The 20591-nt window shown below is 40.8% G+C and overlaps 1 protein-coding gene across 1 annotated transcript in view; it reads left to right on the top strand.

Moving 5' to 3' along the window:
- The first annotated feature begins 1085 nt into the window (after positions 1-1085).
- alk (ALK receptor tyrosine kinase) overlaps positions 1086-20591 on the top strand; it is a 40642-nt gene continuing 21136 nt past the window's right edge. Inside the window, exons 1-6 of the mRNA XM_036542269.1 lie at positions 1086-1095; positions 5899-6033; positions 6258-6361; positions 7404-7576; positions 8558-8652; positions 19285-19410. Of these exons, the coding sequence (XP_036398162.1) occupies positions 1089-1095; positions 5899-6033; positions 6258-6361; positions 7404-7576; positions 8558-8652; positions 19285-19410 (640 nt within the window). The 5' untranslated portion in view covers positions 1086-1088. The remainder of the gene's footprint in view (positions 1096-5898; positions 6034-6257; positions 6362-7403; positions 7577-8557; positions 8653-19284; positions 19411-20591) is intronic.

The following is a 20591-nucleotide window of genomic DNA, read 5'->3' as shown; positions in this document are numbered from 1 at the left end:
GACTGTGGCAAATTATGTGAGTATGGCACCTCTGCTAAGCCTCTTTGCTTGGAGGAGACACAAATACTGCATGAGTCTGAATCTTCTGTTTGACAAATATGGTCTTTGGAGAGTAACCTGAAGTCAGTCAGAGACAGATCTTACAGCTGTCAGCCACAGCTATGAAGAAATCAGTTCAGCTCTTAAAACCCAACCTTTAGTTAGAGTGAATCACATAATCACATCAGTTTTTTTATCTTATTTTTCTTTGTTATCAACAGCTGAGGACAACGAACTCACAGCAGGCAGACTGTTTTTTATGAGTCCGCTGGAGACAGGACTATGCAAATAGCATAGATATGCAAATCCTGTGCTACATCTTAATGCGCAGACTGATGGTATCTTTGCACAGCGTTCATTTATCAGACAGCAAGTCCATTGGTGCCTTCTATCCTAGTCTTTGTTTTGTCTGTCAGTTCTGTTGGTTCCTGTGTCACAGTAACATGCAGTATGCAAAAAGGGACAAGTACATCATCTCTCAGAGGTATTTTATGACATGCAAGGGTTCAAGGTTGGACATCACATCAAAGACAGTTTTGGATGCCATATTAGATATTAGGCCTTCTTTTGGGGTGTTTTGTTTGTTTGAGGGAGAAGAACCAGCCTTTAGGTGGCCTTTCATATTAGCTGTTTTCAAAGTTCCATAATATACAGGTGTAATTTAAAGACAATTTTCAGAAAAGGATTTCACCTGTCTCAAAGCTGTCAGCTCTAACCCCATGAGGAGTGACTCATCTCTTTTCCTTTCCAAAGCTGCAGGAATGGGTGTCCACTGTGAATTATTGTTTTTACTGAGTCAGGCACAACTGTGTACTCTAGCATGCAAATGTGTTGACTACCTCTGTCTATCATATATATATATATATGTGTGAAAATGACAAATGAATAACACACTGGTGCTTCTCTGCCTTTTCTCATGTACAGGGTCATCCCCTACCCCCCATGTCACCCTACAGGGGCACTACCAGTGCCACCAGGGGCCACAGATCGCCATGGGACAGAAATGTGACTTCAAGGTGGACTGTCCACTCGGAGATGATGAGGAAGACATGTGCCGTGAGTTTCCCACTCGGTGCAAATAGGCATTATCACTATGGCTGATCGATATAGCCGTCACGATATATTGCATAGCTATTTTTAGCGCAATAGCAGCTATCTCCGGTATGTGGCGTTAGGCTTTGTGGTACATTGAGTAATATATGGTACTTATGTTATGTGTCGGGGTCATAATAACAGACGTCAGTAGAGGGCGCTGTGAATATTTTCCATGCACAGCTATGTACTGATGTAAGCTACCAGTATTTGGGAAGTGGTGGCAGAGTACCTTTTCCCTCATGCTGTGTTTGTACACGGTCCTTAACTAAGTTGAGCACAGTAAATAAAAGCCATTCAAAGTTCATCCGGCCTGATGCTTCCACCTCAAGTTAACACAGGTTTCTTCCGGTATTTTTTTCCCTTTAGTCATACCTGATGCGGGAGCACACCTCCAAAGTTCAGTGAAATGCTTCTGGGGCAGAAAAATATCACTTGTATCTATATGTTGGTTAACTTACCTATTAGCTTTGAAAAACACATAGCATATGTGTTTTCACTCTTTATCTTTGTAGCCATGTGTTTCTATCTACCACACCGAAGCAGCATAGTGCTGTTGCTGTGATATCAACATTGAATAGATACGAGTGGTGTTTTTTCCCCCAGAAGCATTTCACGTGGCCTTGGAAAGCTGGAGGTGTGCTCCCGCATCGGGTATGACTAAAGGGAAAAAAATATGAGAAGAAACCTATCGCCACACACCGGGGATAGCTGTTATTGCGATAAAAATAGCTATGTGATATATTGCGATGGCTATATTGCCCAGCCCTATCACAAAGTGTGGAAATAAGTTCACAGAGAGGTCACAGAGAGTAGCTCTGTGAAGGAAGATCCCCTGTTTGTGACCCATTTCACATTAGACCATTGTGGGTTGGCACATGAGAGAGGTGTTCTTCTGTATTGTTGTCTGCTGGCATATCCCACAGTACACTGCTCCCTTTGCATACCTGACATTGGCCAATGAGAATGCTTATTTGCTTGAAATCAGCAGGAATGCTGTCACTCTGCAAATTATTGGCAGAGGGAGTGTTCCTAACATTTTGCTTCTTTGGGCTTGTGTGCATGTGTGTTTGGGGAGTTTGTGTGTGCGTGTGTGCGTGTGTGCGTGTGTGTGTGTGTGTGTGTATGCGTGTGTCTGAGTCTGTGTCTGCATGTGTATATGTTTGTGCCGTGTATGTTTTTGTGTGTGAGTGAGTGTGTGCATGCGTACATGCTTGCGTATGTGGGAGAAACAGGTGACGCCACTCACCTGTCCTCACCAGCATAAGGAAGGGGAATTAATAATGCCATTAATATCAGGGTTACTATGGAGACAATATTTGTGCTATTATTTTGTTTATGTTTGTTCATTACCCAATATCATCATGAATAGTAGTAGCATCATTATTGTTATTATACTGTTATTTCAAGATATGACTCAGTTGATTTCTTTATCTGCATTTTGAGTGATTGCTGTTTGTGCTTTGGCAGTATGCACTAATTGCCTGTCATGCCTAGAAAGCTTTTTGAATTGATATGAATTGAACTGAGAGAGGGAGAGAGGGGGGAGAGGGATTGGGAGAGAGAGAGAAAGAGAGAGAGGGAGAGGGGGAGAGTTTAAATGCAGGTGTCATGATTGGTAAATGTATGGTAGAAATAGTGTTTATTGAAAGTCTGTGTTCTTCTGCCCAGATTTGTTGACAGCGGAGCCAGACTGATAAACATGCCATCGACAAGCCATAAATCCCAGTGTAATTGCTTTTTTAATTGAAGTGAGACTTTCGGTGGTAATTGGTCGGTCATGTTAACCCAGGGGATAACTATCACATCTGAACACTCCTCGGGGTGCTTTGGAAAGCAGACAGTCCACCTCCCCATTAGAATGTAAATATCACAGCTTACCGTGCAGTGCTCCTCTTCTGCCTTTCATGCTCAGCGCTGCACTTCCTCTTCGTACATTTGATTCATGGACATAGTTAATGAACCAGAGAGCTGCAGCCCATTTAAACTTTGGGAGGAAATTCGAGCTATGAGAGAAGTAATGAGCTCGTATGTTTTACACCTGCCATTAAGTCAGTGCATTTCTGCTTTTGCCTTTCATTGATTCTGAGACATGTAGTGTACATTACCAGCAATAACAAAAAATCTCAGAGGGAAAGCATCTCAGAATTCAAATACGGCATTATCTTACCTAAATGAAGTCAGTTAAAATAGTTATAGATAGATATTTGCATATCCTTTGGAATGCAAGTAAATTTAACACATACATGTAACATTGAGGTGTAACACTGCTGAAACACACATGTTGTCTAGAGTAGAGTACAGTCTAGTCCCCTCATTCTCTGACAGGTAGTAGCACTAAGCAGCTAGGCTGAGCATAATCTCCTCACCAAGCAGTTCGTCAATATCAGCCAGGTCTGAGATTCATTTCTGTAGGTATTTTTTATTATTTCGGGTGAAGCGGGTTAGCTGTATATTGTTTTTCATTTATAATTGACTTTGCTGCCCTGTTTTGATTGCTCACAGAATGTGAGATGACAGCAGCAGCTGTGGATTCAGTACAGACACCCAGCCCAGCCACAATAAGTCTCTCTCTCCTCTCTCTCTTTCTCTCTCACATTCCCTTCCTCAATACTCAGTTCAATTCAATATGCTTTATTTGAATGAAATACAATATATCAAAAGCCTAATATAATTGGAACAAAAAGACAGATGTATGGATTTAATCCAATGAGCATCTATACTGTGTAAACACTGTAATTAGACCAAGTATTGCTCTTTCCCTCTCTCGTTCTCCCCCTCTCCTGACCTACTGTGCTGAATGCTTCTATCTCTCCACCAGCTTCTTTCTGAAGCTATGTTGTTTACCCCATAACCTATTCTGTATGATCCAGTGCTAATTTATCTATCTCTTTCATTTAATTTAGCTGCTCAAGGATCTGGCCTAAATTCATTATTAAGTGAAAATGAGTTCAGCTCTTGTCAATCAACTAATTTCTGACATAAACATAGGACATAGTGCCTACTTCCTTCCTTCATTTCTTATTTTTTGTTTCCTTGGTCTACTACATCACATTTGTATAAATAATCTGGACACTAAGAAAATTCAATTTCATTTGTGGTGGCCAATGCAAAATAAGATCCCAGCACCAAAGTGACTCAGAAACCATTAGACTGGACCCCAGTGGCATGCCTCCTGGACCTTTTTGTAATGCCTCTTGCCATTAAGTATTTGCTCATGATATTAACTCTTTGAACCCTATGCCCCCCAATTATTTTTTCCAACTATTATTACCTTTTTACAAACTGTTATCATATATCATATTATATCTCATAATAATAATAAATAATAATCGATTCTCATAAACGAGAGCATACATCTCAGCACAGTTACGAGAAATGAAAGACAACTATTTGAGTTCTCTCAAGGAAAAAAATGTAAGGCATTTTCTAATATTGATTTTCAAAAGAGCTATAAATTATGTATATGCATGTGTATTGTCACCATGTCAGTAGGGGTTACCTTTGTTGTATAATTTCGGGTTACACACGAAAACTGCTTGTTAGAAATTCAAGGAATAATATATATATATATATATATATATATATTAAAGTACAATACAATGAATACAATGTAATACAATGGTTAGGCGTCCGAATACTTTTGTCCATATAGTGTATGTGTGTGTGTGTGTGTGTGTGTGTGTGTGTGTGTGTGTGGTGTGTGTGTGTACTATAAAGGTATAAAAGTATATGTGGTTTAGCAATCATTGTTTTTTTTTCTTAGGAAAAATTATAAACATAAAACATGTGAAATATCCTCTTAAGTGGGATCCATTCCGAAGAAAGTGTCCGGACAGGGTGCTTTCCTTTTCTCAACACTTGAAGTAAAAATATAATCTACTGCTTCCTTTGAACTGAGTCTTTTCTGTGGAGGCATGTCTCTCATTTATCATTTTATCAAATCTCTGTTTTGCAACAGTCTCTATCTGGCTTGCCGCTGCTCGGTGATAGTTCTTCAGAGGAGGCAAACTTGCATCGTTCTGAGTCGGGTTTGTCAAAACTCATTTTAATTACATCAGCTTTTGCCCAGACTCACGTCACTCAGAAAATGAATTCCCTGTTTCAAAGAGAAGAGGGATGGTCTTTGTATTCTAAAAGCAGCAGAGAAAATCTACACTGAATGCAAGAATAAGTAAATCATACATAGATGCAGTGCTCAGGCTCAGAGGGTTAATGGCTGATGGTTTACATTAATACTGAGCATAATGCCTGGAAAATGATTTTTGTTGGGAAGGATCACAAAGACAAAGGAGAAGTGCTAATAGATTATGACCACCCCCTCCAATCATTTAGAGAGAGACAGAAATGCCTCATGTGCCCCCAGTTTTGATAGGGCTCTCACATCTTTAACCCCCTGCATTCTGTACCTGGGGAGCCCTACTATGCTGGAAAGTGGCTTTCTTTCACAGTGTGCTGTGGCCAACAAAGACTTCTCATCCGCCTCCCACATGCTTTATCTTTTCTTTTAGATCCTCACCGTTTCACATCTCTGTCAAAACCCTCACTGTCCATCCTCTAGCTTCTCTATTTCTGGTTTCCACCATCCTCAGAGACCGTCAGATCAATCCAATAGGCCCTATTATTTTCTCCCTCTTTCTCCCTGTCTTCCCCCATCCCATTCTTTCTCTTCACCTACCATTCTGCTGAGACCCTTCTGTCCCTCCCTCATTCTCTCTATCTCTCTCTCTTTTAACTCTTTCTTTCTTTGCTTTTTTTCTCTTGCAGGTCAATTTCTCAATGGAAGCTACTGCTCTTTTGAAGATGGAAATTGTGGATGGCAGTCAGTTTCAACAAAAGGACCCAAATGGAGTGTCCTGAATTCACAGCCAGGGGGTCCTTCATCCAGCTGTTCATCCTCAGGTGTTATCCACTGAGCTGTTTAAGGAAACATTACTTCTAAGAATATATTTGTACCAGGTCCATGTGCTGGTCACCTTTTGAAACATTATGTTACATGTACAGATAATGTCTAATCTGATAAGGAGATGTGTCACCAGTGGAAACCATGCTGAAGTGTTGAAAATTTGTATAGCTTTTCCAACTATCCTACTTTTCCAACTGTTCCTGTGTGTGTTGACTTCCAGGAGCCGTAATGGCTGTGGATGGAAGTCAGTCGAAAGGACAGCAAGGAGCTGCATTGTTGAGGAGCCCACTATTCCCACCCCCGCTCAGGAACGCCCCCTGCGTGGTGAGTGCAGAACTGCAGCATGCAGAACTGAATGTCTGAAATGGTCCACTTCATAAAGCAAATGCAGGAATCTGCAGCTTTGTGAACTGGATGCAAGATGTAAATGCAAACTTTCATGTTGAAAATGCCTCACTAATGAAGTACAGGCCCTAAGCTGAATGTATTAAACATGAGTTCATCTATTATTAGGATCTGAATGAATGTAGTTATATTTGTATTTTTGTACCATTACCCCAATCCCTCAGATAGTCAAACAGGATGCACGCATTGTGCTTTCAGTTGTCTTGCTCTCATTAAATCAGGGAACTGAACACCATAACATATTAGTCTTCCTTTTCACTTATGTGCGATGAGTTGTAGCGCTATTGGAGCACATCTTTTGTTTTTTTTTCGCACACAAAGTTGTGTGTTTGCAATACTCTGAGACCTTTGACCCCAGAGGTCCTTCGTGGCTGATCGGAAGCTCATTGGAAATGACACAGTGGAGAGATCTTGGCATAGGGGTGAGGAGGGCAGGGCTGAGAACTCGCACTGGCAGGGAGGGAGAGGGAACGGGCCTGTCTGTGAAAGCGGCCTGACTGACAGCCAAGACAGATCCGAGGTCACAACCTTTTCGGCATGGACGACGCCCAGAGCACTCCGGGGGCAGCGAGCCACAGCGGCCTCTGGCATGCACCCGGAGATGAGTCATGATTTCAGATTAGCTCTTCAATATCTCCCTGTCCCAACCCTGAGCAGCCTATCACAGCATTTCGGCCTTCCTGCCTAGCAGTCAACTCTAGAGTATGTTACACTGTAGAGTTCTTGACAGCTGTGGAATGCATTCTGTTGAAGTTGTCCATTATTGGAGCATATGGAACAATTGAAGCCTAGATCTGAACTGGTAAATGATGCATTTAATTATACATAATGCATTAGTGATTATGTTTGTGTACACTAAGCAATTTATCGTGAAAATAGCATTTAAGGTTGGATCAACGTACTAAGTAAAGGTGCATACAGGCAGGTACATTCAAAGCCCTGAATAAATTATGTCCCACAGGTGCGGTTCTGGCTGTGCTCTGGAGGCCAGCACCGGGGGGCGCTGTCTCTGTGGGTGAAGGAGAACGGCACAGGGCCAGAAACACTGCGCAAACTGTGGCACTCGGGCAGTGAAGCCAGGAGTGGACCGAGCTGGAAACTCATCACCCTCCCTTTATACAGCCTGGCAGACTGGTACGACCAATCAAAATAAAGAAAAAATAATGTAAAGCAGTAAAGGTTTACAGGAGAATTTGATCCAATAAGTAAAGTTTTATTATTATATGTGCAAATAACAGTAAATAATTAACACAAGAAGTGGGAAATGAAAAGAGAGATGATGACACAATGCAACTCAATGCTAAGGCATAGTTTTTGGAAAAATAACAGTGATACTGTATTTAATATCTCTAGATTAATAAATGCAATAATTTATTGCCACCTCCTTATCAAGTGCAAATTTGCAAGTAATATTACATTTTGAGATAACCCTTACTTTCTCAGTGAAACTTAATGAATCCCAGTGGATCAGGCTCATGCAGGGTCCTGTATTCCTTTCAAAGCGGCGTGTAGCACTTCCTTTAATGTAGGAGAAAAATCAATGTGACGAGCCTCCATTCATTGAGGTTTTTCCTCCAATTAGCCATGGCACTTGATTTTTTAGCATGAAGAGCGGCAAAAATGTCTGTTTCATCTCCAAGCGCCTGATTGGGGTCTCTCTTTATTGTCGAAGCCTGGTAATCCCAGCTCTGAGAGGGTGATTAAAGTGCTATCCTGGGCCTCTGAGTGGGTCATCGTGTTCAGAGCTTTCTCTTGATAAGTGCGTGTGTCCTTCATCCTGCTGATGACTGCTGGTTTGACTTGAGTTCCTGCCGTTTGACAAACATTGAGAAAAGTGTTGTGTGATTTGCTTTAGGTTGGGGGGTTGAATACCAGCAAACCCCTTTCATTATCTTCTTAACTGTAGCTGAATTCCTCATTGCTCAGCCAGGTGGTAAAATATGAAGCCACTAGTAATGCAGTGTGAGCAAGCACAGGGCATGTGTAACAGAGGCTATTTATATGTGCATTACAGGAGATGGTGTGCATTACCACAGGTAGCAGTGTGTGTCATTGCAGGACTATTTAATGACAGGACCTGTGGTGGAGGTGTTGAATTCTGTCTGTCTTTGACAGGTTCTATCTGCAGTTCAGCGCTGATGGAGTGTTTGGTTGGGGTTCAGGCTTCACACTGGACAATGTCTCTCTCAGCCTGGACTGTTTTCTGGCATGTGAGTATCATACTAATTGCCTCACTTCAATTATAATCCACTAACATGACTATATGCTACCCTGTGTTTGGTGTGGTGGATGCAGTGATTTCCAATTTGTAGAGTATATGCTTTGTGGTGATCATTTGTCATGTGTAGAATACGAGATGTACAAATGGATAGGTTCGTTAGACATTCAGATATGAGGACAATGTCTTTCCAGTATTTTTTCACACCAGTATGTATCAGTGGCCATCAACACTAGTTCTGAAGGACCAGTATAGCTTTTGCCCAAGTCAACATGAGGAGTATAGGCCTAGTCCTCCTGACTTTAATCTGATACTAACTGAAAGGGTCAATCAAAGAGGGTGGTATTAACCCACATTACTGGATGCGAGAATAGACATGGGGATACTTCTCTGTCTGTGAAGTGTGGGAATATACTGCTGAAGAGTGAACAGAGTGGGAAGGAACTAGAATGGCTAATCCTTGCACTGAAATCAGCTCCGCATCAGAGATGGACAGAAGTCGAGATCATTAACACAAACGCGTAGGATTAAATCAGTTAAACCCGTTTACTTAAGAAGCTGGAATGAGCTTCAGGGGACTCTATAAATCCAAATCTCCTCTTTAAGTACATCTGATTTTCCTTCCTCATTTGGCTGATTTGATTTCTGGCTTGACAGAATTGGTAGAGGCTGAATTATAAATCTACTGCTTGCACACGATAATGGCGAAGAAGGAGGATATTCAGTCGAAATATTTCTCAGAAGAGCAACCAAATTTGGCACAATATTTCAAGTTTTTTTTTTTTAAATCGTTTTACATTCAGTTTAAATATTAATTGTCCTGTTTAATTCCACTGTTATGACAACATGATGCTGTTCCAACAGTTGTCTCCCAGGCACTTTTCCTGTTGCTCGTATTCAAACCATATCTCATTATTAAACACGTCCTGTTAAACTCACAATTTTAACTGCCAATTGTTTATTATTACATTTAAGTACCTCTGTATTAAAATCCTGCTGTTAGCACAAGTATTGCAAGGACTTAAAACAGTGCTTGTGACAGTATTTATGTGTGTAAGAACAATGACAACATCAAAACTAATTTTAGCTGTTTTATTCTTTTTCATTTTTATGTAGTTTTTACATCTATTGTGCATGTTGAGATAACAATCTCATGATATTCATCTAAAAATGATACAGTGAAACCATCTTACAGTGAATAGTCTCATGTTTAATATAATTTATAAGGGACTTTATTCCTTTTCTCCTGTGCTGTAAATATCAATACATATCACCAACAGCTATCTTAAGCACACCTCTAAATGGCAACCCTTAATTTTAGCATAGTGATGGGCTAGCATTCATCATTCAGAAAGTGGAATCATCATTATGATAAACACTAAGTGTCGTTTGCAGAAGTGATTAGCCCTTATAACCTCGATAATGGATCCACTCACGATCTGTGTTTTAATAAGTTTTATCTTATAGCATCCTGCATGCATGCTGTGCTGAATGCTATTTGTGCTCCAGCTTGTGCCTGGATAGTGGGATGTAGCATGTGCTCCTCTGTGACCGTGTCTTCAATGTACCCTTTGTTTTTTTTCTGAAGCGAGCAGATGGCCGTGGATTCTGAGAGTTATTGTTTTCCTTTTTCCCTGGTTATTTTTATGTAAGGATTCTGGATGACATCGGGACTGGGTGGAATACGGGTTATAGTTTTTAGTTTTTACCCCAAACGTTCAAGTTCTTTCAGTGCTGCCAAAACCCTTAAATACGCCCGTGGCAGCTTTACAGGGACGGCAGCTGCTCTGTGCCACTGTCTCTCTAATGAGCAGCCAGCCTCACAACTCCTCTGTAACTTCCAGGGTAACGTATTTGGAATGTTGCAGCAATGTCACTCTAAGGAATCACATGTGCCAAGACGGCATTTGGTCTGAATAAATTAAAACGTCTGGCTGATGATAATAAACAGACAATAGCACTGCCCATTCTGCTGTTTCACAAGGTATAGGTACAACTTGGTGCATGGTGGAACTAAACAGTCGACCTTAAGTGTCTGCTATACCAGTCTAGATTCTGAAACGTATCGCTTTCCTGTTGTGAGAAATGCTAGGTATATGTGCTAAATATAGTTTTCATTTTTTTCAGTGACTGTTATGATTATTATTGTACAGTAGTTTCTCAGTTGTTTAGACATATAGCTCACGTTCTCAGAACATTACATTAAATTACAGAAGAGTTAACAAGTCTAAAAATGATTGACTAATGTCTAAAAGCATGATGATCCCTTTTCAAAAAGCAGTAGGCTCATTATCAAATTATATTTCCTCAAAATGAAGTAGTTGTATTAAAACAATACACAGGGTTGTCAAACAAACAGCTCACTCTACCCACCAATTTCACAGTGGTGCAATCAATGAAAAACCATATAATATAAAAAAAGTAAATGAAAATAAATGAAAAACCCTTTTTTTCCCTCACAAGCTGAAAGTACTCACATATCAGTAAGAATTGTGTGCACAAATACAAGTTTTTGTATCATTGGAATGTTTTGTCTAAACATAATTTGCTATACAAAACTCAAATTGTCAGCCATATACACTGTACAACCACGACCATGAAGTTAGGGAAAGGAAAAAAGTCTCTCACAAAAATAATTAGACAACATCTTGGCTCACACTCCTTGTGACATCACAAGCAAGAAAAGAAACATCTTGCATGGTACATTCATCTCTGCCATAAGTCAGCAGAGACATCCATACATGCCTCCTCCATGGCTTCCAGGAGGGTCATTCGCTCATTAGGATTGTGGTCATGTATTTTCCAGTGCCACTTGAAAAAAAGGTAGCTTAAAAATGGTGAGTCGAGTGGCAGAAAGACAACCACAACACAATCTAATGTTATCCCAAATGCTTCAAAACTTTGTTAACTCTGGCTGCTCAAGGTGTCTTGAGACCAGTAGCTCATACACAGAATCTAGAAAGAAAAGGAAGAGCTGTTTGAGCCCCATGTAGCATCATGACAGAGGACCCCATGTTGACTGATGGCCACACACATTATTATATTTTCAGCCCTGGCACATTTCCCAATCATGGTCCTGCCCTTTCTCCTCCCCGCGGTCAAATTGAAACCAGCTTCATCTACAAAAATAAGCTGCATCTTCATCACATTCTCAAGGAGTGGCATTAGCATCAAGCTCCATCATTCTTCATAAAATATAACACAACAATATTTGAATTATTGAGCATGGTAATGATATTCAGAATGGCTAATGTGCTGTTTCAGGACAGTGAAGGAAAGAATGCAGTCAATCATTTACTTGCACATACTGAAAGTGCATCTCTCTCACCCGGTCAGTGTTCCTTTCAAATTAAATACCATATATTTGTTTCATTCTCAGTCTTCACTTCTTGAGGACATGGCCAATCATTGGTGAACTAGTGAACAGAATTCACAGTCTGGAACATTTCATTCTTCTGTGATGTGGGATTGAATGTCTTGTTTCTGAATGAACATATCAACTATTGCCACCTCTTGTCGCACTGTAAAGTGTCTGCGCCTGCCTTCTTTCAATTCTGTGAGAAAATATAATTTTACACTAACAAATGAAAATATAGTTTTGTTTAAATTTGATATGTAGATGTAAATATAGGAAGATAAAGACATTTCAGTTTGGTGCAATACTGTCCTGAGCATCCCATGTATTCACATGGAAAACCAAATATTTAAAAATGTGATTGCCAATTGAACTCAGTCACACTTCCCTTGTACAAACACAATTTCTTAACTTTTCAATTATTTGTCAGAGATTTACTGTGAATGAAAGCAGCAGTAGCTGAATTCTGCTGCAGAGGGGGGGGGGGGAAGAGCAAGATTCCGCAAAAGACACCAAAATATTTCTACAGAAGTTTGGGCAACATTTGTTGATCATGTAATCAGCCGTGGATTGCGCCTGAGGGAGGCTGGGCAGCAGGTGCAGCCCAATTTGAGATGCTTCACTGTGGCCTCTATCATTTGAACAATTAGAAATGAGAATGTGCAAGTAACCTTATTCAGTAAAGCGCTCTTCTCTGCTCTCTAAGAAAATTGTTCTGAATGTATGAGATGCGTGTGTAGTGTTTTTGCAAAAGCGTGAACTGGAATCGCAATTTGAGTGATTACAAAGCAAAATGTGCTTGGAGTTTTGCCGAAATAGTCAAGGTTGAGCCTCACCTTTTCATCATTGTATCCGAAGTATCAGTTCCAGTGTATAAATGATCCAGAAAAACTGTAATTAAATTCATGGTTTACACCTTCTGAGGTCTGGAAAAGAACCAACCAACCACAGCCATTGTGTGTACCCTTAATGCATATCATTGCAATTATTAATGAATATGTGCACCTGAATTATTAAAATGCAGCTATGTAGCCAGTTCAACCACTTGCTTTGTGTTTTAGCATTCATTATGTAGCACAGTGAGAATACTTGGAATTTGTATGTGTTTTTACAGTTCGGTTGTGTTCCTCTTACTACAAATCAAATTGCCTTGAGTATCTCCTTGAAAATGTGAAATGTATACTTCCTTGAATATACTTCCTAGAGGACTTCAGAGGACTTCAGACTTCACATCACAAATCATCTATGAGTTCTAATTGTTTAGCTTTGTTTAGCTAAAGAAAGAGCAAAACTGCATTATTTTGTCTGTTTCACTACTGGACCATGTATCAAACTGGGTACTTGTCAAAGGAGCTTTATGATGAACAAAATATTACTTATGTTCGCACTCATTATTTGGTTGCCAACATTTTTGATTTCAAAACAAACCACCCTCCTCCTTCGTTGGAAAAGACGGGTCAATGCCAAGGGAAGTGGTGAGAAGCCCTCTTACAAAAGTAGAGTGCAGGGTGAGGTCTATTGGTTTACAGTGGGAGTAAATGCTGAGGTCTTTGAATGGTGGTTAGTGGCAATGGCTGCGAATATGGGGCATGGATTCTAGGTTCTGATGGTTTGTAATGGCGTGTTAGTGCTAATAACTGTGGGGAATAAGTTCTAAAGTTTTGTCACGGGGAAGGGAGGGCATTGTTGCTAATGGCTGAAAGCACAGGGGGCTGAAGGCTGAGGGTTGAGTGTTGATTGCATGTCTGAACTCCTCGATCCCCTGTGGTGGAGCTCTGCCTGGCAGATCTGTAAACTGACTTTGACAGCAGAGCTGCCTGCTGTACTGACCCCCAGAAAGTTACTGAAACCCAGAATGCACTCAAGTGAGATCAGTGGGTCCCACACAAGCACCAGTGGAATACCAAATCCCTGGCCGGGCCAGCTCCACCCAGAGAAACCCTTCTCTTTAATGTATTTTCTCTTCATGTGCGCTTAGGCCTTGAGCACTTCTAAAGAACAAAGCCTAGCTATGACAGAGGCATAGTATGGTTGTTTTCAAGAGTTTCACTTTATTTAGTTATCATATACATGTGGAAACTCCAGATTAGATTAAACAGGAATTCTCACCTCTGCTACAGGCAAGATGAACACATCACAGGGGTATGAGTGGTGGGGTAGTGTGGGGGTTCGGTGCTGTACCGATGATTGGATTTTACTTTCCGAATGAAACTCTGAGGGTTTTGAGTCTGTCCACCTGCCAGAATGACTCCAATCATTTCTGTCGTATTAAAGCTCAATGACACCAATCTGACAAAGCGCTTCACCAACAAGGAGATAAAATGAATTGGCAACAAAAGGATTGCCTCCCCCCAAAAAATGAAAAGGCAGAGGCAATAAAAGAACAAACTGAAAGTAAAGAGCTTCCTCTGCTATAACTGTCACAGTTGGTTTGCTACCTCTGGCTCTGGAATGGATGCCTCCACCAGTTCTGTAATTGAAGTAAGGCGAAGGATGAATGCTATGCTGCTGAAATACACACACAACAGGGACCACTGTAGTATCATCTGTGCTGTACCCTATTATAAGGCCTTTCCAGGTTGTGATGAATGACGTCTTCAGACAAGAGTGGTGGCAAAGACAATATGGGGAAGCAGGCTTTTTGAAGATGATTAAATAGAAGGTGATAAAAGGTTGCATTTTTCACAATCTTCAGTAATGTCTCGGCATGATGATGGAGAGAAAGTATGATTTGTCTTTTTGGGATGGTAACAGGGACGCCATAGAGGCCCTCATGTAATCTGTCACTGTGATTAAGCAATATTAACTCAGCTCCAGACTTCCAATACTCATGTGTCATACGGAAAAACAGAAACATAGAGAGGCACATTAATTATAACAAAGAGAAAAAAGCAAAAAAAAATTAAGAAATTTCATTATGTTGACAGTATTTTCATTTTTTTTATCACAAACCTTCATGAAATATTCATATTCATATTCATTCAAAATGTTTGTTTTTTCCCCCCAAGGAGCTATTTGGGTTTGTACTAAACTTACATTTTTGTCTCAATAAGCCTTGTGCAGCCAAGGGTCACCTAATGAAATTTATCAGATGGAACCAATTTACTGTGGGACACAAACAAGGAGATGCTAATTTCAGTGCATTTCTGCAATGTCACTGTGTTGTTGAATTTTTTTTGTCCCCACAGCATTTCAGAAAGCTGACATCATCCATGAATTTCAGTTTTCTGATGTATACTGTAGAGGTGCAGCAGTAGGGAGAGTTTTCCCAGTTAGCGGTAAAGAGGCAAAGGCTGCTGTAGGTAACAGGCATTTACACAGACCCAGGTATAGCTACACTTCTATGCCTACATTCACTTTCAGTATACCTCACTGCTGTCAGAGTCTGGCCATACTCAATGTTTTTTTTCTTTTTTTAAGCCGAGAGTTATAAATGCATGAATTACTTTCATGGCACAGCATGAAGCAGAGATTCAGAGTTCGAGTCTGGGCTTGAGACGGTGATACATACAATCCAGGGAATATGCACAATGGGAAGCCTAGCTAGGTTGGCTTACTTTTTTACTTCATTACACTTCTTAAGTACTTATGCACTTGCTTTGCAATATGGTTCTGAACATAGTCATCCAGAAGTTGGCATGTTTATTGTGGTGTTGTGAAACAACTTGACAGAATGGTAACTAAACAGTGCTGTAAGTAAAGGTCTGTGCTTTCTGCTTTGCTTTGCTACTGTGGAAACTGTTGTGAAAATGGGCTAGTTTTGCTTATTGAGGAACAGAAGAGGCTGCTGCCTTTTGTTGGTATCTGGTGGATAGCTGAGTCGGTGAAGCCATATGAAATATTTGGGAAGACACCTGTAAATACTATACATGTGTAAAAGAAACTTCCAAGCGCTCCTCTGTCAGTCTTTATTAACAGCTGGCATCTATGGACATTGATAGAAATTGATCTGGAGTCAGGTACAGTATAAAGTACATGTGGAAATGTGTTGAAAAAGCAAACAGCCTTCTTGAATACCCAGGGCAATGTATGTGCTGCATGAATCTGGCTAGTCAGAATGATTCATTAAGCGCAAGAGATACTGTTAGGATCACCTGAATTTGACAGGCCTTGCTGTTGGGATTAAATCATTATCAGGGTCAGCTCAGAGGTGTTTCTTGTAGGGCTCTGAAACACCGGACCTCTGGGATCTTTGTCCTTGCTGGATTTAAAGCACACCTCAATGAACAATTTATTCACAGGTATCTAGGATCACTGACTAAAAAGTTGGACAGACCATGAATTACCAACTAGCAGTTTGTTTGGTGTGTGCTTGGTTTGTCCAGCCATACACTCCCTCATCTCATCTCAACTATTTGATGAATTGATTTTTTTTCCAAAGAACCTAATTCTATAAACTCAAAGTAAATAGATATGATTTATGATGATTGTAAGAAAAAGTTTTCATTAAAAAATTCTTATGATGAATGATATAAGAAATGAGTACCCTTGGAGCCAAAAAATAACAGGTCGATTTAGCTTGTTATCTAAATATGGATTCCATTTTAATGATTTAGACCAAGTGGAACACAATGCAGGCCCCTGAAGGCAAGAGTGTGGGTAGTGGTTAAGGTTTCAGACTTTTCTGGCAATGACTTGGAATCCAAGATGAGGTTTGGCTGCCGGACTAATACGCGAAGAACTTCACCCCGGTCGCCGCGGAAAAAAAAAAAATCCATCCGTAGAAATTGCCAGCACATATGAAAAGCCTTGACCTGAGGCGCATATCACGTCTCAGCTCTGAAATGTTAAGTTCCAGCACATCCTCACTCACAGCCCCCCGGTAGACAGCCCTTGGCCGCAGGTGCCCTTTCTGAGTCAGCGCTAGTGTTCCTCCGGATCTCTGAAATTCCCCAGCCTGATGCAAGGGCCACAGTGAGGGCCGCAGTAACAGCTTGGACAGCGTCCACCTGGCCAGAAACGTGCTCCACCCAGTCTCCTCAGATGAGAGAGACAGAGTACAGAAACGCACCGAGCGGAATAGTAATTTGCGATTTGTAATTGGTTGTAAAATAAGGGGAAGGAGGAGTGGCGTCCACATTAAATGGACCTCTGGCTTTGGCTGTGAAATTCACTTCTTTTTTGCGAAATTAAATAAAAAAACCAAGGTTAAAAGAGAACAGGACCGGACAGAATGGGCGGAATGTGAGAATGTGTTCTGGAATTTATATTCAAAAGATTAAAAAGAGAGAGGCAGAGGGTTGGGGCTCAGTCATAAATATTTAAATGAACATCAAATTACTTTTACCCATCAAAGTTTTTTTTTTTTTTTTTTTTTTGCAGATACATCCTATTATGTGTATCTGTGGCATAATATATTGTGTCCTGCCCATCTAAAATTACAAGGACTCAGTAAAAACATTGACAATTTCTCAAGGTAAACATCCTTTCACTATAATTGAATCGCTGCTTATCTTTCATTTATTTGCGTATGTGTCGATGGTATTCGACACAGGAAACACAGATGAGTAATAACAGTTGTTTCAATCAGAGTTTATTGCATTGCCTTTGGATTGTTTGTTTTTGCCAGGGTCAGTTACTAGAATGTGGTTCGTCAGCAGAGTGTTGTGTGCCTTAACCCTTGTTCCGGGCCAACATGCGCCTAGCCAGTTTGTAACATCCTGACTAATGTTGATTAATGGAGGCTCTGTAATCAATCCACATGCCCCCCACCCGCCTTGCTTTATTGGTGTTTATCAGGAGCCCTGCAGCTTTCCTGTCCTCTTATCGCTCTCCTGTAGGGCTGCTCTCTGATCCAAAAACAGCCCTGGAAACCCACGGCTCCACATTCAGGCCCCCTCAGTTCAGTGAGAACATTTAAACACTTTGACCTGGCTTGTGAGGTCCATTTTGGAGGTCTTAAGAAGTTTGAAATGATTTGCACACACTTTCTTGGCATCTTCAATTGGGGGTAGGGCTCATCATGAATTTCCAATGAGGATTCCGCCCCAGGTCTAATGGGCTTCTTCCCTGACGGATTTCAAACACATCTCAGACCTAACCAAAGCATGCACCTTATACCTCAGACACATCCCAAATCTTACCACCGCCTTACTCACACTGAGTGTTTTCTTCCCAATATCGATCACCCCCTGATCTAAATTTGGCTGAAAGAGGAGGAGGAGGAGGAGGATGAGGAGAGGGAGGAGGAGGAGCGAGCAAAGAAGTTTTTAGTTTTTAGAGTTTTTAGAGTTTTCTGTGCAAGGCCTCTGCCCAGCTCAGCTTTGATCTCCAGAAGCCAATCATCCAGAGAAATTGATCTTTTCAATCCCCCTGCTTCTCCTTCCCTATTCCCAAGTTCAGCTGCTGTCACCTGGGAGAGGAGAGGCCTAGACCAGCTGACAGCCTGGCTGCTCACCTGCTGACGCACAGTTACAGGTGTCTTGGAGCGAAACCAGAGTGCACTGGGCACATCAGGACTAGAGCCATTACAGTCCTGAGAGCAAGACAGGCTTGACTGTGTTGCAGTTTTTTTTTTAGTCATGGACAATTTGTGGGATGTTGTATTTATTGTGTTTTTTTTTTGGCGTCCTCATCAGTGTTTCTTCTTTTTGCCTTTTTTTTCCTCTTTGTTTTCTTACACTGAGGCTGGGACACATTCCAGCTTTTGATTATTCCAACACACTTCAAAAAGAGCGTAATGTATCCCAGCCACAGTGCTATAAGGATGAATGCCAGCCTAGCAGAGTGTGACCACTTGGTCATTTAGGAATGCAGGCGCATACACTGCCTACATTATGTGGCGGTTCAGAATACGAGAGGGGATTGGAGATTCACATGGATTCCCCACACAGAGCCATGGAGAATGCACCTTTCTGGATACACACATCTACATGCATAATGGACTATGCACACAGTACTACATACAGCACCTGTGATACCAGATAGGTGCAGTTATGCAGACACAGCACTGCAAACATTATAACACTGTGCAGTTCAGTGCACACATAGTACATCTCCATACAAACCTGACGATGAAGCAGGGCGGCATGTGCTGTCAGTGCTCATGCCATGGTATCACCTGATGCCCATTGAATGTGTTATATAGATAGTGCACATATATCAAAATGCATCATTAGCAATGGTATCTGTGGGGCTATGTTAGAACACAAGGGAATGCATACATATCCATGCAGTACACAGTCATTGTTCCAACCTGTTGATGTGTTGCAAGTTGAAATGAAGATAGAGGAATAACACATCTCTGCCTTTCTCCTACTTTCTCCAAAGCCAATGGGGAGTTCCCACCTGTGGTTACCACCAAGAGCAGCACTGATCTGACAACCCGGAACATCAGCATAACCACTTCAGCCCAGAATCATCTGATTGACATGACCCCGGAGCCACCAGATTATTGTAAGTTGCTTACCTCTTGTTTATATTTTGCAATAGTGGGCAAATGTACAATAAATTTCTGTCAATTGGAAGGAAGCGCTTTCATGTACACAAGCAAATGTTAAACAGCTGAGGAGGACTGACCACTAATGTTCAGTAATCAGTCAAAAGAATTATGCAGCAGTAATTACACTTTACATTCTACTCTGCCTTCTCAAGGCCATATTTAATATTTAATAAGGAATTTTGATTTAGTGTAATGCAGCTCTTTCACATATTTCTTATTCACTATGAGTATGGTAGTGAGATGAAACTTAACATTTCTCATGGAAAAAGGTTCAAAATCACATAAACTCTATGGTTTCAAGCGCTTTCACATACGGGGCTAAGAATATGACCGCTGGGGCTGAGGTGGAAGCAGAGTGAATCATGGGCATTGAAAATGTATGCCTCTCCCAGAGAGGCAGATTGGGATATTATTTCTGTAGCAGGCGCCTTATTGGCAGGAGGTACTGCAGCCCACAGTGCTTATGGCTGATGCTGAGATACATTCAAGATGTCCAAGGCTAAAAAAATATGCAGCTGCAGAACATACAGTAATAATGTGTTACTGTGTTAAAACAAAGTTTTGTGTCTGAAAAAAAAAATGCTAGAATCTTTGCCAGCATAATGTGCTTTTCTACAGTATTCATTAAAAGATACATGGATATTTGTAATTGAAAAGTAATTAACTAGTTTACAATCCCGGACTGTGCTGGCTGCGAGGTGTATAACATTACTTTGTAGCATGGCACTGGCTCACATGAATGAAAAAGAGCACAATCTGTGTACTCTTTTGGTAGTGAATGATGCGGCAGAAGGCAATAGATTACAATTCAGGCTTTACATTTAATGTAGCATGATGTTACATGTATTTGTAAGTTTTATGATGTTAAGTAAATACTATGACTATCATCACTACTACTATTAATAATAAATACATGTACATATGTGTATGTGAGGAGGAGAGCCTTATAATCCAAAATAGTGTTTAACTTTTTCATACTACAAATGAGGTAATAACCTACTTACATTAATAATAAGGCGAGGGAAATAATTCAGTGAGTACAATACAGGTCAGTTTTCTATATTCAGCAGACATTCTTACCTTCTAACCTCATTTAACACAGATTCCAGAAGGCATCCCTAACATGCTCCAGATC

The sequence above is a fragment of the Megalops cyprinoides genome, chromosome 12 (genome assembly GCF_013368585.1).
Source record: "Megalops cyprinoides isolate fMegCyp1 chromosome 12, fMegCyp1.pri, whole genome shotgun sequence".
Taxonomy (NCBI): Eukaryota; Metazoa; Chordata; class Actinopteri; order Elopiformes; family Megalopidae; genus Megalops; species Megalops cyprinoides.
Note: the sequence above shows the minus strand (reverse complement) of the source record. Positions and strands in the feature narration are given on the sequence as shown.